Source organism: Linepithema humile, chromosome 4 (assembly GCF_040581485.1).
Source record: "Linepithema humile isolate Giens D197 chromosome 4, Lhum_UNIL_v1.0, whole genome shotgun sequence".
Classification (NCBI taxonomy): domain Eukaryota; kingdom Metazoa; phylum Arthropoda; class Insecta; order Hymenoptera; family Formicidae; genus Linepithema; species Linepithema humile.
Window position 1 is genome coordinate 17,419,081 of NC_090131.1, and position 20,850 is coordinate 17,439,930.

A 20,850-nucleotide genomic window follows, 5' to 3' on the forward strand; every position below is an offset into this window, starting at 1 on the left:
GCGCGCCAAGTCTTTCTTTGTTGCCTCTTTCGCAGTAGTTGCTAAGAATTTCCGCAGCTCCCACCTCCCCGTCGTTTCAATCTTTGTACGTAAACCTTCCGATAAGGTGCGCGAACTTTCAACCGCGCGAGAGAAAATTCGTCCAAGTTTCGCGCCGTGATATCGAGCCGCATTGCGCATTTTCCTCAAAGAAGTCGATCCGAATCAAACGAATCCGGATGCATAGTTCGGATTGAGATAAATAAGAGTTCCAGTACTTTGTGCAGGAATGCCTAAAATTCTTGTGCAATATAAAGTAAATAATACCGACGTCAAAACGTTGAATGCAGAATTCCATGCAGTTGTCGTGACATTTTTGAAACTATTTTTTGTTGTTCATCATTAGGAAAAAGTGTATATCCCGCTTAAAAAGAGAAATAGAGATCGGGGGACAGACTTCTGCCGTGAAAAAGAGACTTTTTAGCCGGCGCAGAGAGAACATAACTGTACGCAGCTTACAGGATTTATTCAGACGGCGCATATAGCAGAGGCAGCGTAATTAGCGATGGGCTTCGACCGTGCAACGCGATAAAACTTTAGCTCGGCAATGCTGCCGAAAGGAAGCGGATTTGGGATGGACCGCTTCGAAATGGACCGGTTTCCGCGCTTAACGGGACAACGGTATTATCTTGAAAATGTTCGATCTTGAAATAGAATCGTAGTTCGGCGAAATCTATTCATGTAAATCGCGTTTGCGCGTGCGCTCGCTTGCGATTTGTTATCCACGTAGCCCGTGATATATGTTTCATACATGCGAGCACGTACGCGCAATTCATAATACGTGCTTGCCTAATGCGGACGATGTTAAAATGAAATTAATGCGGACGATATCGTCCGAACAATTCGCGGGTTCCATGAGAGAGATTGACGTTACTTAGATAAGTTAATACATCGGCATCCGCGTTGAAATATCGCTCTTACGCGCGCGCGAGTAAATTTATTTTATACGATGACAACTGTGCTCTTGCGTAATTCAACTGAAAAATATTCTGTACAAACTTTAAACCGCATAAAAATAACGTAAAAAAATCTTTACGCATCGCGATATTGGCTGTCGTGTGAAATATGCTTTTATGCTTCGAAGCGCTGAGAAGGATTTTACTGTGTATTTCTCCGGATTTCCTATAAATAATAATGCACAGCGCTTTTACTTACTTGAATGCATTAAAGATAGATGCTTAGATGAAAGTCTATTCGCCGCAGCGCGCGGAGATACTTCCTGAAAATAGTTAACGTGTAACGAGCGCGTGCAGGGGTAATCGCTCCATTAACGAGCGCCGCAACGCAAGGATCAAAATAATGCCGACCAAGTACGAAGCTGGTAGGAGGCACCGCTACCGTGAATCCTTTGATAATTATAATTAAAGGTGTGGTGGGCGGACACGAGCCGCCGCCGCCGCCGCCGCCGCCGCCGCCGCCGCCGCCGCCGCCGCCGCCGCCGCCGCCGCCGCCGCCGTCATCGTCGTCGCCGCTGTCGTGAGAACGGCCTGGCGTTATTGCGTTATGGCATTATATAGCATCGATGCATGCGCATGCGATGGGAAGACGGGAAACCACCGGGGCAAGGACGAAGGGACAAAGTAGCTTCTCCGAGGCTTCCTTCCCTATTATCCGTGCTTGGCGGTCCGCTCACTCGGCATGCATACAAAGCAGTATTTATAGCCGTCGTGCCGGGACAACGGTGGCGCCTGCACGACCTATCCCGAAGGGGAGAAGTCGAGCAAATATTCATCCAGGTCTCAAAACATAATCGTCCCACTTGCCAGCGAAGTTGCCGTGTTGTTACACGAGTGGAGACAACGGCTGTATCGCTGACGTGTGGGATCAGTGGCGGAGATGTCGGGATTCTGCGGCAATGCGAAAGAGGATTATCCAACGGAAGCCACTGCGACGTTATTTTACTTACGTCACACGCTCAACTCTTAGCCATCACTCAAGATTTAAATTTTTAACTGTTGTTATTTTTATGAAAAATCGTATTATCGAAGAAAAACAAAGTGTCGAAAGTAAAAATGACGAAAATGAAAAGGTTATTCGCGAGCATTTATTGGCTTCGGTAGATAATCTTTCTTTATAAATTTACATATATAATTAGAATTGAAAACTGCTAATTATATTTTTTATGATCATATTTATAAAAAATATTTATTTTTGCCAAAGAACAATGTTTTTAATATCGCGGTATCGTATCCACCGTTGCGTAAATGCCATTATACGGAAGCAAGTAGTAAAACCACGAGTGTGGTCGTACGCAAGAAGTGTACTTTCGAAGATTTGCGTTCACGTGTACAAGCGAGGTTATTGCGCACGGCGACCGGCAGTAAACGTTACAAGCAATTTATGCCGAAAGTAAAGTAATTAAAAACAAACTTCACGGGGCACACGGGCGAAACAATATCGGCGGACAGGTAAGGCGAATTTAAAGCCAAAGCTCGACGGTGGAAGAACAAGGGGGAGCGAGCGGGAAACGTCTCGCGCGCCGGAACGCGAGCACCGCCGTCCTCAAAACGTTTAATTCATTTACCTCGATGTTGGATCTCGGGGGAAGTTTTACTTGCCAGGTGGTCGAGGCAAAGTTCCGCGCCAAATGAAGTAAAAGGGGAGAACGTCGCGGGAGGCGAGCACGGTGAATTTAAATCGCCACGACAAAGTATTTCGTTTCGCAGTCATCCATAAGAATAACGCGCGAAAGCGATATTTCTCGAATATGATAAAAGACCGGCGGAACTATGCCGTGACGAAAATAACGATCCGCGAGCAAATATCGAGGGAGCGTTTAGGGATCGCTACGGAGCATAGTCCCTACGGTTTCCTTTGAAAATACCTTTAAGAGCCTCTCGCTGTTGTAATGGATACAGCGCCGTGGAATGTGCGGGCGGATCCCTCGCATCTGTTTATTTTAGAGATACCATTCTCGATCCCTGTCGATATTTTGTATACGAGTTATAACGAATTTATAACTTTTCTCCCCCCCTCATACCGCCGCTCGATCATCGAACTCGAACTAAGTTTATAAGCCGCGATAAAGCCGCTCGCAGTCGACACGATACTCCGTAAACAGCTTAAAAAGTTCACATAGAGTCCACGGTGTATGGGGCACTGCCAGAGACTCGATGGAGATAGCTGGGGGACTGCGAAAAATACGCGGCGTCGTTAGCGCCAGGTGAAAGCGGAAGTGCCGGCGCAAACCGCTTGAAAACCGGCTGCTTTAATGAACGCGAGTAAATATTAGTTAACGACGAACGCTGAACAGCAATGACATCGCGGCCAATTAGTTTACATGAATTTTTTGCCTCTCTTTTTGATAAGTAAATTTTACTCGCCAAGCAAAACCAATTTAAATGTTTTTTCTGCGCTTGAACGATACATCAAATATACACGTATATTGCAATCTATCTGAATCTGTAATTCTCAATAATTGTCACTAAAATATTTAATGTTGGAAATGTGAAAAATATGAAACAAAATCAAGTTAATCACAATTTCGCTAAAAACAATCTACTTCATCGATTTTTGACTCTCACGCTTTTAATATATTATCGACACATATTTGAATTAACCACACTGTTTATTTAGTTCTGTCTTCTTGAATCCAAGTTTTACGATACGATTTGCGGTAAGTCGGCTGTCCGTTCTTTGACTTTACGAGGGTTGCGTCATCACACGAAGCACTCGACACGCAAGAAAGGGACAGGAATTGGCAGGGACTATCGTTTTTCGAGAGAAGCTAGCCTCTCCATCCCCTCGAATCACTTTGCGAGTTAAGCGGCGCTTTTCACGTGGGACGTGATGTGCGGCACGAATGTACGTATTATGTACACATCTCAGCGCGTAACTGTGCTCTTCCACCTTCTCGTGAAGTAGGAATAAATCTCCGAATAACACTTCGTATGTAATGCTTTACATCGTTCCGTGCGATCTAAAGATTTGAAAATTTCAAAAGTACACATAATTCAGTAAAAGGATGTTGGAACAAGACGAATAATTTTGAATATCTTGAAATTTTATGTAAGTCGTAGCTATGAAATAAGAGAGTTGCTGAAGATTGTGTCTATTTAACAAGTCAAATATTTCAATGAAACAGCATCATCTACTTTCTACATTTCGTTTAGCGTATTATAATTTTTTTTTTGTTTGTGTTTATTAAATGTGTTTCTAAAAATAAGCGGTATTCGGAAGCTATAGCATAATTTGCATATCGGATTACTGAAGGAATTCATAACTTACAAACTAGAAGCTGCGCCATTACATTAAGCCGTTTCGAGCAAGTTGACAGGGACAAGATAACCATAGTGGCTTCATAACTATAACGTATAACTACGCATATACAGGATATGCTCTAGCATGAAGATTGCATGAAGAGTAGAGAGTGTGACGTTATTTCAATCAACGATAAATGACACTCTTTTTAACCGACCAAGTTTCTTAAATCTCAACTTTGTCTCAGATTTGAAATTTTTTGTTATAATGCATTCGCAGCATTTTATATTTACATTTCTAATGTTATATTGTAGTTGTGCAGACAAGAAAACACGCGCTTTCACAGAAATGCTTTTAGAATGATTTTTCTTAAGCGATTACCATATATTCCACAGCTGGGTGCAACACAAGAAAGCTAAGCGTGGCGAAAGCCGAGCTTATAAAATTCGAGAGTCTAGTTTCTCAGGTTTTACCTCCCTTAAAGTAATTCGATACGCGCACCGCGATTTCTCGCGGTTTCCCGTTGCAGGCGGAGAGTCTGCTCGAGTACGCGCGAGCGGGAAAAGGGTAAGCAAGAAAGATCGTCGGCGGGAGAGTATAGCGACAAGTGCTACTTCGCACGTAGATTCCAGTTTCCAATCTCCTTAGCAATGCGGTATCTCGGTTCGCGAGCCCAACGAACTGCCTTATTCCGCTTTGCATTATCGGGGCTTTGCCCCGACGCGGCGAGTCTGCTTGATGCTTTACATTACTTCACGAAGGCACGCCTTTACGCTCGCCTCCTAAATGGAGTTTATCGAGCGCTCGAGACAGACGAGAAACGTTGGAGAGGTTGACCCGCACGATGAGACATTAGAATGCAATCAAGTCCCGTAATGACTCGGGTATACCGAAGTTATAAATCGTGCCTTCTTTGAATTTGTCTTATCATTTTTATCGCGAGTTGCAGAGATTAACGTTTCTCTCTTCACGCAGAATGTCGTGTATTATTTATTATAAATCCAGTTAAGACAATTCAAACATTTTGGAAAATTTGATCATTCTCAGTAAGAATTACAATCAGATATTAAACCATTGTGAACACAATATTGTTTAGTCTTATTGTAATAAAATAAAGTCAAAAACTGAGACTGTCTCCGACAGCATTAACGGATAGATATAAGTCAAATAAATATAAATCCGAAATTGTTGGTCCGACAAAGTCTCTTTTTACGCTTGACTTTTGCCGAACTAACAGTTTCGAATTTATAAATATTAATTTATATTTTTCCGTTAAGACTCCTGGTCCCGTAGCCGTAAACTCCGCGTTGACAGTGGCGACATAATTGTGGTAGGAATAAAAACCTAGTCGAATTTACCTAGTCGATTTATTGTATAAGTAAATAGTGTAACAGTTTGACCTAATCAATTGATACGATAAAAGTAAATTACTGAATAACATACAAAATGCTAATTTATAATTCAAAAATTTGTTTACAAAAAAATAAACGCGATAAATACAGAATATATATAGCTTAGTACCGTTACCGACGTGTCCATATGACAGAAATTCTCATGCAGCGTCTTAGGTGGAGAATCGATGAACTATTAGACGTAAAAAATTGACATGTTGACTACCCAATTTATTCTTGCGTGCCATTTCGTTAATATTCGTTAAATGTTAGTGCTGTGATATGTGACGTGTTCATGAAACCTGTAAAATTATCCGAAAACTAAGATTAGCAGGGAAAGCCCAACGTAGAAGCAGTATTTTCTACTCATACAGACAGCTGTCAACCGTGTGTTTTCTCGCATAATTAGGCTTCGCTTCACGGTTGATTTAACGATTGTTTATAACCTGTCAAGGAAAAAGCATAGTTTTCGGACAATTTTACAGGTGTCTTAAAGCGATCTAGAGTGTTACTTTGTTAAATTATCATTTTATTTAGAAATGGCACGCAAGAATTCTCGGCGTGTCATTTCTCGCTTCTGACGTCACGAATCTAATATGGCTGCGGTGACTACCCAGGAGCCTTAAAATGCTGGAGACAGTTTGTGACTTTATTTTATTACAATAGAACTAAACAATATTGTTTTTACGATGATTTAATATTTGATTGTAATTCTTACTAAGAATGGCCGAAATGTTTGAATTATTTTAATTAGATTTATAATGAATAATTTTAGGCACCGAAATCGTGCACGGTTCCCACATCTTCAACACCGTTGGATTTAAATGTGCAACCGTCTTTTATTGTTCTTATTAAATTTATTGCTGTTATTAAGAATTTTAATTTTTATCAAAGAGAGCCTATGCGTCTCAGCGTTTAAAAATTTTTACCTTTTTTTAAAAAAATAAATCTAAAAAATGGAGATTAAAAGAGTATTCGTAATATTTATAAATATTACAAATCAATCAATTACAGAGAAAGCGATAAAACTTTTACCAAACTGCAGAGAATCTGAAACTGTGGTGGAAACATTTTTATGAATTGATTGATAGTTTTTACAAAATAATTAATAGTTTTTACATCCCTACAATCTCTAGTTCTTATTGCCTTTTCTGTCATTATTTATTTTTGAAGAGATACACTTTACAGCACTAACTAATTTGACACGAAACATTTCGATGATTATATTAGATTCAATCATTCAGTTTAGTTCACATGACAGTTTTCCATTGTTAATTACAATTTGCCCGAGAAGTGCGCAGCTATCAGCAAATGGTATGTCGGCTAATTCTGCCGTCTGTTCCTTGCGATTGTCCTAACGAGCAAACTCTAATAAGCGTTAGCGTTCTTGCTGAGGAGTTCTGAACACCGAACCCGTAGCCCGCCAGGAGATCTTGCCGTAGTCGCGGATTACCTTACCTCCGACTCCTAACGCCCGGTCTACGACCGCGAGAAGTCTTCTTATTACCGCGCGCCAACTTTCGCGAGAGCGGTCCGGGTTGGGAACCAAATCATATGTATATGGCGCCGCGCCTGAGAGGGAGGACTCCTGCGATGGCACTTGAAACGTTTTAGCGTCCCCTTTCGGTCCTCGTAGTTTTCGCGTGGATTAGTTTCGTGCAAGTGGAGCCTTAAGTTAAATTTAAAAACCGCTATTGTGAGAAAGGGGGAGGGGGGTTTTATCGCATCTCTTCTCGCCATAAACGCATTCGATGTAAAATTGCTTCTCATTATCCGCACTTTTATTATCACCGTATTCCACGTCCTCGTAATGTCTCTCGTTAAACGATTATCCTGTCGTAGCCGAGCGGGGCGTAGCATCGCGAAAGTGCGTTATATAAAAGATAACGCGATTCTTTCCTACGCGCGCGCTTCATCCTTTCGCTTTATATCGCAATGTTATTTACCGCTATAACGTTTACTTTTTTACCTCGCGCTCGCGCACGCTTGCGTCTCAAATATTGCCGGGTTAATGAGGCAGAAATTTTTCTTCGCGATCGGTATCGATCCAATTCATTCATCCGCGCACAATGCGGCCTCTCCTCCATCCTCGCTTATCTCGTCATCTGTTTTTATCGTGACGCTGATTCGCCGCGTTACCGCGTTCCTCTCTTCTCCCGTCCTCTCTGCCCCAATGTCATTATCCTCCTCTGCCGTCTCTCTTCTCCGTTACACTAGTCCGCTTATAGGAAACTACTTCATGCCGCGTAAGAGCATTTGCTCTCGAAAGCGATCTTTCCCATAAATCCTCTCATCTTATCCATCCCACTCGAAAGATGATGCGATCTACAAGGACTACGTTTCGCAATTAGGTCGCTAGCATGCAATAATTGAACGATTGTTCATGAAGATACGCGAATGTAAGACGATAAACGCGCGTTAAAATATCTAAAATAACAGTAATATATTCTGAATTGCACAAAATAAATCGTTATATAAAATTGTATTATAATGGAAAAGGACGTGAAAGGAATATTTGAAATTAATTTATTTTCCCAGGATGGGAATCTCTGATGGGAACAATTAGCAGGGAAATCAATACAGCACTTTGTTGTTTACTTCGTTTTTATTATAAAATATATTAATACGTAACATTTACATTGGATGAATACATATAATAATATGTACACAATCGTCGTTTACAAGGAAATGGTCGTGGATAACGAGAAGATCCGGATTTCGTGATAATGTGTTCTACATCGTAAATTACGTGCCGTACAGAGTGTATTACTGATTTTCGCAATCAGTTATAAAAATGACAACTCTCGCATGACCTCGTTAATTGTGTGTCGAACTGCACATCAAACAGCATTTATTTGCCTTCGCGAATGCATATACGCGCACTTTTATTTACACGCCCTAATTAAACGCATGTTTGTCACGCTTCTTTACATCTCACACGTGCGATTCACGGATCTCCAAACATTTTACATACATTCGACACTGCGAATGCAATTGATGAGCACCAACTGATTAATGTATTTTTCCAGATAAATCAACTTTACGTAACACGATTGATGCTGCGACATACAAAAGTTACACGGCAAATTTTGTCGATCGTTATAACATTATGAAATTAACGCTAAAAAAAGCACACTAAGTTCGCCAAATTCCAACATTTTTTCACGTTTATTTCTTCATAAATTTTTCATAATCTTAAAATACTAATTAATGAACCATTTTTCTTACTGTGTAAGAAATAATTAGGTACAATTAACAACTGAATAGCGTGAAATTTGATAAACCAAGCGTGCATTTAACAATTTATAAAAAGATGTATATATTTAAAATAATCATTGGCAGTAACAGGCCGAAAATGGATTATTGGCAACTTGAGAACCCTTTTTTGGCATATTTATTTAAAATATTGCTATCAGCGAAATACTATTATTACGTTCCAGCATAGCGTAACATATCATATTGTGCTTGTTTGATATCCTTTGAGGAAACAACTATCTTAGCCATTGACGCTGGAACGTATTGATTGTAACGACACGGCAGGATTCCGCGATGCAAAGCACGTTACACAACATACAACAAAGACTTATCGAAATTTAATACTCGTCAGAGAAGAACAGCAGAACAAAGATGTATACATTTAGCAAACGTCACATCTCATTATCGCTTAGCATTGAATTAAAAAGATCAGCTTGATGTTTTCATTATTTTGAATGGAATTTTTATATTACAAAACTATACGCGTTTAATATATAATGCTTTTAATATAATAATTCGAAACAATTCGTGCATGCACTGCTATTAATATCGAATGTTACGTTGCGCAACGTGTTTTCCCGTGGATGTTATGAAATAGTTTGATAATATGTACTATGATGTTGTTCGCTCGTTAATGCATTTTTGTACAAAACGATGGATATATAACAGCAATAATCTCTTTGCGGATTCCTATTTACATGTGCACTTTCACGGTGTACCGACTGAATTAGCGTGGTCCTTAATTCCTCCAACGTGAAATCTCGCTAGATAACAATACATATTCTTCCAGCGCTAGATAACGTTAATACAGTTAATACTTCGGTACACTGATTCGATACTACGATTGAGGATGAAAAATGTACATACAATGACATTCGGGAAGCACGATAGATTATGCCGTCATAATTTACCTCTTCCGTCGAATATATCGATCGTCGTTCGTCAAACTTGCAAGAAAAGGAACGTGAAACCATTTGTAAGAAATCCTTATTCTCGTTGTCGGATATTTTCTCCTCATTTATTTTTTTTTTTTTATCATAAATATATTTGTAGGTATTTTATATTTTTCTACTTTTTATATTGTGAGCTTAGAAATTATACATTACGCTAATTAACAATTATCTTGCTGAATTCTGCGAAGAGAACAAACAAACGATTGGCAACACGGTAGATAATTACTGATCAATTAATCGACTTCTTATTGTCGACACTGATAATCGTCTTACAGAGCTGCCGGCAATTCGATAGGATTAATCAATCTCGCGCTGATCATTCAGGCGCTCTGGAAACACCGTCAACCAATATCCCTCATTATTGGATCGCGCATCGAAAGTGTCAAATTAGCGGGAAAGCTTTACGCTGTTCGATCACAGCCACAAGCTAATCAAAGGGCGCGTCACGAGGATGCTCTTCACAGAGACGAATTAGCATGGCTCTTTCGATCTTGCATCAAAATAATTCAATTGTAATCATATGAATTAGCGGTAGGATAATTGAAAAATAAAAGTTCAATATTTTTTTATCGCTTTATAATTTGAAAAAAAAATCTAAAATTGTATTATTTTAAAATTTGTTTGAGAAAAGTATATTTTCTAAAACTCGACAGTAATTAATTTGATATTTTTCGAACAATTGAATCTTTATTATAGAAAGAATCGCGCGACGAAAAAGAATCGTGGAAAACCGTAATCGTCACGGTATAGAATGTCATGATTGCTTGGCTAGCCGTCGTAAATTGTTGTTTCGCGACCACGAGACTCATAACGGAAACTTCGGGAACAGTGGAAACATCGAAATCGTTTAAGTTATCGAAGTTTCTTTCCCGCCATAGAAATTGACGTTTCCCGGCGTACCGCGAGTCGCGTGTAATCGCGTTAACCGTTTTCACATTACCGGTCGCGACAGAGCGGGAGCAATAACCAGCCTCAGATCTGGCTATCGTCTGTATTTTTGCCGCGGCAAAAATGATATAAATGTATATTAAACGTAAAATTCTCGTAGACGTTGTGGTGAAACGTGGTCTGCCGTTATTCTCTTTTTTTTTTTTTTTTTTTTTCGCCGACGCGAGGAAGTAAAATAATGGCGCGAGGAAACGGTCTCAATGAAATCAAGCGATGAGAAGAAGAGTGAATAAACGGGCGCGGGAATTTTGCTCACGACTTTCTCGACCCTTTCGAAGGACAGCTAAGCAAGCCAAAACGGTTATAAAACGGTACGTTTATGGAGACGGCGAGATGGCCGCTCACTTGCTCCGCCCGGCCGCACGATAAGTACTCGTGAGACGAGCAAGCGAAAACACGTCGGACCACATCGGAGAAAGGAGGAACAATGGAGGCCGGAGACATTCCTCGTGCTCCCCGGAATCGTCTCTCTCGCCGACCTATCGTATCTCTCTCGCCGGTGAACCGATAGCTCAATTAGTCACGAGAACGAACTCGCTTTTCCGGCTATCTCTTTTCCCCACCGGCCGGCGGTTGGTGGTGTTGCCCGGTCGCAAGAGAAATGGCCAGGCGAGTCCTTAGGTTAGGAAGGAAGGCGGAAGTCGATAAGAGGCAAAGTGGAATCGGGGAAGCGGCGTGTGGAGGCACGCGGCGAAAAATGGAAGAGGAGAAAGAAGGGGAGGGGGGAATGAGGTACCAGGATGTCGGAGAATGCGCGCACGCGAACGGGGGTGGTTTTACCGCGAAAGTTTCTCGGGGGAATGGAACGTCCGTTCTACGAGTGGGCAAACCGACCAATCGATCGATGGATCCGGAACCGGCGGCTCGTTTCCTTCCCATTTTCTTCTTTTTTTTTCCCTCTTTTTCTTTCTTTCTCCCCCGCTAAGTTTCGCTCGGGGGACTTGCGCGGCGGCGAAGCCTAAAGTTACAGCTCGAGAAAAACACGATGCAGTAGATTTAGTAGTAGCGAATCACGAGTTAACGAGCAAATCGAGTTAGGAGCTTGAGATACGGAAGTTACTAAAAGTCTTTGCCGGGAGATGAAGATATGACGCGTTGAAGTAGCAGATATTAGAGGAAAAGATTCAAGGACTAATTATACTAACTCTTGGCTCAAGCAAAGCTGTTGGCAAAATTATGCGACGTGACATTTGAATCGGAGTTTTTTTCTTATTTCGAAGTCCAGCGTATATTTATCAGGATTCTGTTAAAGCTGTGTAGTCCATTGATAAGTACTAAACTCAGACTGAAGTCCGCGAAGCGGTAACATGAAAAGCTTTCAGTAGTTTTATGACACTTTTGCCAGGCGTGCTTTAGACCGCGCTTGGGAAAACCACGCTGACGCACTCGGCGTGACTTCGTTTCGCGTCAATAACGGCTAACCGAGATATTTTCGGAATTTGCGACAATTTTCATGGTCTGCATATTTCGGGCGCACTGACGGAGAAAGAGAAAAAAAGAGAGCGAGAGATAGAGTGCGAAAACCGAAACAGTAACGGTATCACCGCGGATTCTTTTATTCACGGTGAAACGATTTTTATCAGGCGCGCAACAGTGGAGGAATCAGTGGCGAGTTCGTGATGTTGCGTGCAACAATACGCGTATCTATATGTGACTGCGTGTGTATGTGTGTGCGCGCGCGGCCAAAAAAAGCCCCGATTAATCCGATGCAAGAAGTAAGCGGTGCGTAGAGATCCCGAGCGTGCTTCGGTGTGTTTGTTCAGCTTGGGATTTTTATCCGGCCAATAGCGATGCCTTCACCGAATAACGCACGCCATCGTTTGTGCGCGCCATTCCGTCAGTGAAATTCAACCGTACCCACAATTGTGAATTTCACTGAGGCTACATACCTTGGTTACATACGCCGAATATTACGTTTTTTATATCGCGCAGACACAAACGCGGTCTATTTTTTACCAAAGAGTCGTACAGGGTAGTTCAATATTCGCGATTGTGTGCCATGTAGTGAGAGTCTGCGACCAAATTGGAGTCGCATTTCTTTCTTCAACGGAAACCCCGGAAGCGTTGATTGCTTTTTTTACATTTTTCAAGCGTTTTTTACTTTTTTTTTTTTACAAACAAATGAAAAACGAAGTGTTTCTCGCAAAGCACTGCAGTTACAAATGTTAATTATAAATGCCACGATTTTTAATTAAATTATCAATAGACGGGAATATTGTATGTCAGACCAGACAATATTTTTCTTTACTCTCAGCTCTGGTGGACTCAGTCCTTCGATTTTATCGTTTGTAAAAGAGAATAAAGTTGAAGACCTGCGGACGGTTTAGATAGAGGCCGCGATACAAATAAACTACTGCCCGCAGCTAGCCCAGCGCTCGAACCTCCTCTGATCCTTTTATCTTTTAATTACGTGGATTTTGCTACCTGCTAAATTTTCCGCCGCGCGTCCGGCTTAAACCCAATTTTCTCAACGTTTGCACGCGATTCAATATGGACAACAATTACTTGCTGTTTGATAGAGCACGATAAATCTCGCCCGCGTAATATAACAATTTTCTACTGTTTTACAAAGTTTTCGAGGAAAAAAATATTTTGTAAAAACAGCGCGGTAGATAAATGTGAAAAAATTTTTCTAAAGGTCCAGCCGATTTTCGTAAATTCGGATAAACTTTACGAGAAACAGTAAACCGATACGCTTCATTGAACCAATAAATTACTTCCGCGAAAGAAACGGCATTTTGAGGAGAGAATCCGAGACTAGGATAAATGTTGAGAGGCACGTGCAAATCTCCGGAGAGTCGGAGCGCTTCTGTGCGCCTTCCGCGCGATCGATATATCCGGAGAGGTTTTCGGTCGTGGAAAACAGTGATTCCCGATTCTTGAGAGGAGCGTGCAGCAGTCCACCTGGATGGCCGTGATCGTCACGGCGCATCTGAATGCGGCGGATTCCTCCCGTCGCGGGGGAGTGTCCTTCTCTCCATCCGGGTCCTTTTGTGCCGCCATGTATACGCCCGGCGAGTGGGGCTCCCCGTGCGAATTGAAAGTGCTGAAAGTCCCGCCGAGGCGAATTGCCAATTGCTTCGTCGCTTCTAGTCGGAGCTTACCTACGGTACCGAATTGGAAATACCGTGGCAGCTTCCGAACTGTCCGCCGCGAGACAAGACTATAGGATTCACTCTGGCGTGTGTATATACATACGTACATATACAGAGTCGCGCACTATATACAGAGACGCGGGATTTGCCTCGAGGGGATAGATACGCGTTAACATGCCAAACGTTTAATCAATCTTCCGGGATCCGTGGATTTTGGTTAACTATGAATTTCTAATTTTCGTTTATCTTGCAAATCTGCTCTCGCAGCGGGATACATTAATTAAGAAATTATTTAGAAGTTATTTCATCAGAGCTGCTTTAACTGCAGTTTACAAATTTCCGTTTTGGAAATCTGCTTTCGCAAGAAGCTATATTAAATTAATAATTGCTTAATTAGAAGAAATTATTTGATTAGAGATATTTTGCATCTTCGCAATATTCTGCAACTTAAGAAATACATTTAAAAAAAATAAAACACTTTTAAAGTTATCTATCAATTTCAAATTATTCTGAATCATACAGTTTCAGCTACACGAAGCTAGACTTTGGCTTCCTTTGCAGCACGTTACGGAAATCAATTCTTTTAAATTGCAATTTAATTATTTACAATCAATTAATCCTTTCAACCCATATCTATCCCTTTAATTATTTCACTCATAGATCAGTTCCGTCTGTAGACGCTTTGTGTGAGCGTGACACACAGCAGCCCATTTACAAAATACGTCTCGCCGGTTGTAACGTGAGGTCTGTCAACGTCAACGGGTTAGCCACGCAGCAAGCGCGTTAAACCATGCATTAAACCGATGCGAAATTGCGCAAAAATTTGCATTTGCGTCCGGATTGAAAAATATATGTAATACATACGCGGTCGTCACACTAGCACGCCGCAGCACGCATGAAAGCATTTTGCGTGGGCGCGCGAGATCCCGCACCCGCGCGTGAATGTATGAGGTGTTTATATGCGCGATGACACATGTACGTCTCGTTTCGCGCGGCGGCGGGCGACGTGGATGGACGACGGACGTCGGCGGTTGCATACTCACGCAGGGCGCGTGCACGCAACAGGCGCGATCAACAGACCGTGACGATGGAGAGCGTGGTCGTCTTCGGCGAGGCGTAGGCGTGAATCGACTGGGAGTATCTCGATTGTCAAATGCGCAACGGGTCCGTGTGCGGGTTCGTGGGCTTGTGCCGCGCTGCGCAGAAGCTCAGGCCGAAGCAGAGTATCAGCAGCACCACCGAGCCGAACAGCAAGTAACTCGACCAGGACATCGAGCACTTCCCTGAAACAGATGGCATCCGTCTGTCATCGACTCGACGACCCCTTTGCGAATCCCGGTGGGCGCGTCGCTACCCTCGAGAATTCCCCGGCAAATAGCTCGGCAGTCTAATCGTCGTGCCGTGGTTGAACGTAATCGTCGCCGTAATGGTTTAATCAGTGCGAAGTGGATTAATAAATCGAGATGGACAGATTTGGTCTATAATATCTCTAATGGAAGGAATAACAACTGCTAAAAGCTGCTTTTCGAAAAATTGCAAACAGAGAGAGAAAGAGAGAGAGAGAGAGAGAGAGAGAGAGAGAATTGCTCTTAAATAATGGAACAGCTAGATAGGAAGGAAATATAACGTCGTGATATTGCCACTTTTCTTCTCGATAATGATTAATTACCTTTATGTCAAAATAATAAATGTTTCCGCAATAGAAATAAACTGCAAAATGCGAATCAAGAGCAGGCGTTCTATTTAGAGAATAACAATATAAATGTGCGTAATAATACGTAACCGATACCGTCGCGTTGACGTTAAATGGAATACGCTACAATTTAGCGCAAAAATAATAGAAATGTTAATTGCAACAATTGGAAATACGCGCTGCAACGATCGGTTTGTACTGGCTTTGAATAATTTGAGCTACGCAATGATTTGATGCGCTCTCCACACTACGCTTGCAGCTCTGTCAAAATTTATAAATAAGTTCAATGTAGCCCGTAGGAGATATCGCTTAACCGACGAAACACGCTGTCGCAATATATATATATATATGCTGCGATCCTCCCGTCATCGCTTTGACGTCGGTTTGACCCATCAACCGATCTATTCCTGCAGCGCTCACCTGGGAACGCTTGTCACCTGTGCATCGAACAGCACGTTCGGATTATGCGTTCCAACTGAATATTCGATAACTCTTCAGTCATGTGGACGCAGACCGCACTCACACACAAAATGTTCACAAATTTCGGACTTTAATTTTATCGATAGTGGAAAAGAATTCGGAGATCATGACGAGAGAGAGAAGATTAAAAAATTACATCGTGTTGAATGAGTGCTTAATATATTAAATTTTATTAAAGCGATATTACAAAATTACATTCGTAGACAGGGTCGATCTGTTTTCAATTCAGTGATTCGAGACTGATTATTTTATTCTGCAAATTTCGATTTATAAACACAGTATTTAATACAGATATTACAATAATCCCTTTCAAATCAAATTTCCTTTTTTTTTTTTTTTTTTTAATTTTGTAAAATGTTGCAAAGCAGACAATTTCCGTGAATGTTATAAAAATTTTTTACAATTAATTTTAAAAACGAATTAAAAAGTCTTAAATACGAGGTTATGATAGCCGACATGGGCAAATGTTTTCTCGTAATTCCATCACCACCGGACGCGGCTTTAGTGGCTGGCAGGTATGATTTTGCGTACGAGATACAGCGTATGCATTCACAATCATGTCAAGTTCGCAGCAAATCAATAACAATCCCCCGGGTATTGAAAGGCAAATCGCCGGATCGCTGATGTCGAATCAGATCGTTACGAGCACGGCGGGAAATTACGGGGAAATCAGGAACTAGCCGTCCGAGCGAGACGTGGATTGCGCACCCCGCGAAGTTACAAGAGCCATAAGTCTCGACTGGTTTAGTAAAGTCCCGGAATGGCTGCAGCTCGTTGAGTGCTCGGTAAAACGCTGCGGGAACTCGCTTGCGAAAATGCGGAAACTTCCAGTACCGATTCCAGTCAGTCGTCGCCGCCGTCGTCGCCGTCGTCGTCGTCGTCGTCGTTGTTGTCGTTACGTCTGTAAGAGTAATCACGTACAGACACACGTCCGTGAATTTCTCCACGCTGCATCGGAACGGCAATTTCTCGTTGAAGACGTCGTTAAACTAGGAAACGAGCAACTAAGGCGCAACTCCCCGCGCGCCCGCGCGATTCTGTCGTGCGTTAATTAGTTATCGAATTAAATCGATAACGCCGCATTCCGCCGGAATTGAGTTCCGGCACCATTTCGCTCCTATTCCGCCGTAACGCTCGGTATCGCATTGCCACGAGTCGATGAAAACGATGTGGAGAACGGGAGGTACTCACCGAGATTGTAAACGTTGGCACTCTTCCCGCAGGACTCGCGTACCTCCCGATTGTCCCAGCCTATTGGATACATGACGAGACCGCCGCTTATCATCACTGCTGTAACAAATAAAATGGCAAAATGGCATATCAATTATTCGTAAATCACTATGATTAAGTATAAACCGCTATTGCATTACATTTTTTCTACAGCAGTGGTAATATTCTTGAAATAACATTTTTATCGCAAAAATATGAGGAAAATGAAGGATATTTTTAAGTTAGAGAAGAACTGCTGCTTTTTACGTATAAAGCAGAAGAGCTCTAATAAATCTAGTTATGGACTTTGTGATTTTAACATTGTGTCAAATACGTTTTTCTCTTGAGAAATCAGGATTATGAGGTCCCCGACTTCACCTCGCATCGATCATGTCGCAGAGAGCCCGCGGGCGACTCTATCATTTTTCGAAAGCGATCCTCGAACGCGAAAGGGAACAAATCGAGAACAACGAACTAACTTGAAGCGCGTAAATGGAATACGTCAATGCTGGAAGAAGGATGACGTCATCGTGATATCTATTTTATTCGAGGACACTTCATTATTTTGCTGCGAAATGTATCTCATCGTTCGTTACGTTCGTCCTGCATCAATTTGACGAACGGACAGACAGTTATTTCTAAAAATACTCAACGGAGTTTAAATCATATCCGATTCAACGATGTGTGGAGAGTATTTTTCTCTTCGAAATAGGAGATAATATACTTATGATACGCTGACGACACGTATCGTTATCACTAAATTCAGCTATGAATTGTTAGAAATGTGCACATACTTATAACACTCACCAGCAAGCAATTGCAAGGAACCTAGAATCCTCGAGTGTTTCGGCGTCTTCAGGATGTGTGGGAGGAATGATGATGCAGCTGCCAAAAGCGTTAGTGCGCTAATCACTGCGATCGCGACGCCAATTCCCATCGTAACTGTACTCGCCTGCCACCAGGCACTTGGTATGTCCCAAAAGCTGCGCAACGAAACGTCACTCATCGATAATAAATTATTTAGAGTAATAATGATAAAAATTTCACATTTTATGTTTTTCGGAAAAAAAGATTATTTTTATTTGGAAAAAATAATCTTTTAGAATAAACAAACTTAAAATCGACAAAAATGAATATTTTTTGCAACCGAAATATATCAATATAGTTCAACTTGATGACTAAAAAACGTCGAATGTTTATTTTTCCGAGCGTTTTATTAATGTAATGGAACAATTCCAATGATGTTAAAACTCCAATCGGCGTGCAACGTGTTTATCGTAAATTTAATGGAATAAACTTTATTTATTACATTATTTACATATTTGCACTCTTTCTGCATTAATCAATAACAACGTCCGCAATTCATGCGACAAAATTAGCTCGGATTTATCGGCTAATGCCTCAAGCAAGACAGAAAAGCAAATATATTTTAATCTAATTATATTCCGGGAGCACGTTCAAACGTGAAATCATATTGCATTTTGCTATACGTAATGAATTAAAATTTTCACTGAAGAATTAAACTAAATTACGTTATTTTGCAGGATTTGTTGATTTGCTGGTATTTCGGATAAATACGAAAATTAGTAATATTATTATTCCATGCATTTGCACATTGCGCGATTTTCATATTAACCTTACGCTGCAGAGACTCAACTTGAGTTTCTTAATTTTAGGAATTTGTTCCGCTCGAATGAAATTTACTGGTGCAAAATACAATATAACGGAGCTATCTGCAACATGAACAATTACATCAGACGCAAATAAACTTTGTTTTACTGCAAGGATTCACAAACACTGAATATTCCAAAATAAAAGAATCAGCTCCCGTGAAATTGTCGATGCCGAAAAAACGAAAGAGTGATGCAAGAGGATATGGATGGTAACGAAACATGACTGTGCAGAATATTTTTCGTTCTATGCAAATATTTTTCGCGGCAGATATCGCCGTGTAAAATATCATATTATCTATTTTTGGCTTGCCGATGTTTTGACCCGTTAAATACTACCAAACACAATATTTTTCACCGTGTGTAGTCTGACGTAAAATATCGTACTGTTCGTTCTTTTGTTGCGAAAAAAATGATATATCAATCGTAGCAAACGCAGCAAAGTTAAACGGTTCTTTTTCCGTCATTACATTTTCCTTCTCTCTTCGTACATTTTTCAAAATTACTCCCTATTAATTATATTATGCTGATTTGTATAACTTTTCAGGTTTTGTATCATTAATTTGGAATAATGCTAACTGTCAAAAAAGAAATGTATTTAAATGTTAAATAATAATCGATAGAAATAGAAAATAGAATTACGCAATAACAATGTAGATTTCTAATTATTTCTTTGATTTAACAATCTGTTTAATATTAATCTTTTTATAAAGTTTGCGGAAAAAACAATCGATATCGATAAATTTCCGAACTGTAATAACTTTATACTGTGAGAAAGCTGTTTATCGGCCTATCGTGAACACGAATGGAACTATTGAAGCGCTTCGGTTTACAGAGAACAGTCCTGTAATTAGTACTTATTGTGGCTATACCGTTTATATTAGAGAGAGAGAGAGAGAGAGAGAGAGAGGGAGGGAGAGAGAGAGAGAGAGAGAGAGAGAGAGAGAGAGAGAGAGAGAGAGAGAGAGAGAGAGAGAGAGAGAGAGAGAGAGAGAGAGAGAGAGAGAGAGAGAGAGAGAGAGAGAGAGAGAGAGAGAGAGAGAGAGAGAGAGAGAGAGAGAGAGAGAGAGAGAGAGAGAGAGAGAGAGAGAGAGAGAGAGAGAGAGAGAGAGAGAGAGAGAGAGAGAGAGAGAGAGAGAGAGAGAGAGAGAGAGAGAGAGAGAGAGAGAGAGAGAGAGAGAGAGAGAGAGAGAGAGAGAGAGAGAGAGAGAGAGAGAGAGAGAGAGAGAGAGAGAGAGAGAGAGAGAGAGAGAGAGAGAGAGAGAGAGAGAGAGAGAGAGAGAGAGAGAGAGAGAGAGAGAGAGAGAGAGAGAGAGAGAGAGAGAGAGAGAGAGAGAGAGAGAGAGAGAGAGAGAGAGAGAGAGAGAGAGAGAGAGAGAGAGAGAGAGAGAGAGAGAGAGAGAGAGAGAGAGAGAGAGAGAGAGAGAGAGAGAGAGAGAGAGAGAGAGAGAGAGAGAGAGAGAGAGAGAGAGAGAGAGAGAGAGAGAGAGAGAGAGAGAGAGAGAGAGAGAGAGAGAGAGAGAGAGAGAGAGAGAGAGAGAGAGAGAGAGAGAGAGAGAGAGAGAGAGAGAGAGAGAGAGAGAGAGAGAGAGAGAGAGAGAGAGAGAGAGAGAGAGAGAGAGAGAGAGAGAGAGAGAGAGAGAGAGAGAGAGAGAGAGAGAGAGAGAGAGAGAGAGAGAGAGAGAGAGAGAGAGAGAGAGAGAGAGAGAGAGAGAGAGAGAGAGAGAGAGAGAGAGAGAGAGAGAGAGAGAGAGAGAGAGAGAGAGAGAGAGAGAGAGAGAGAGAGAGAGAGAGAGAGAGAGAGAGAGAGAGAGAGAGAGAGAGAGAGAGAGAGAGAGAGAGAGAGAGAGAGAGAGAGAGAGAGAGAGAGAGAGAGAGAGAGAGAGAGAGAGAGAGAGAGAGAGAGAGAGAGAGAGT

At 41.4% G+C, this 20,850-nt stretch overlaps 2 protein-coding genes across 16 annotated transcripts in view; one reads left to right on the top strand and one right to left on the bottom strand.

Annotated features, from left to right (window-relative positions):
• LOC105670217 (uncharacterized) overlaps positions 1 to 20,850 on the top strand; it is a 231,340-nt gene that overhangs the window by 114,344 nt on the left and 96,146 nt on the right. The gene's annotated exons all lie outside the window — the stretch shown is intronic.
• LOC105670224 (LHFPL tetraspan subfamily member 6 protein-like) overlaps positions 8,217 to 20,850 on the bottom strand; it is a 23,834-nt gene continuing 11,200 nt past the window's right edge. For 2 of the 5 annotated variants that reach the window (XM_067352965.1, XM_012363618.2), the window contains 3 exons: positions 18,071 to 18,246; positions 17,246 to 17,344; positions 16,202 to 16,955 (listed from right to left, as the gene is read on the bottom strand). In XM_067352965.1, coding sequence (XP_067209066.1) covers positions 16,615 to 16,955; positions 17,246 to 17,344; positions 18,071 to 18,200 — 570 coding nt within the window. In that variant the 5' untranslated portion in view covers positions 18,201 to 18,246 and the 3' untranslated portion in view covers positions 16,202 to 16,614. Of the gene's footprint in view, positions 15,165 to 16,201; positions 16,956 to 17,245; positions 17,345 to 18,070; positions 18,247 to 20,850 lie in introns of those variants that run through there. The other 3 variants (XR_010889663.1, XM_012363620.2, XM_012363619.2) reach the window with 3 other exon arrangements.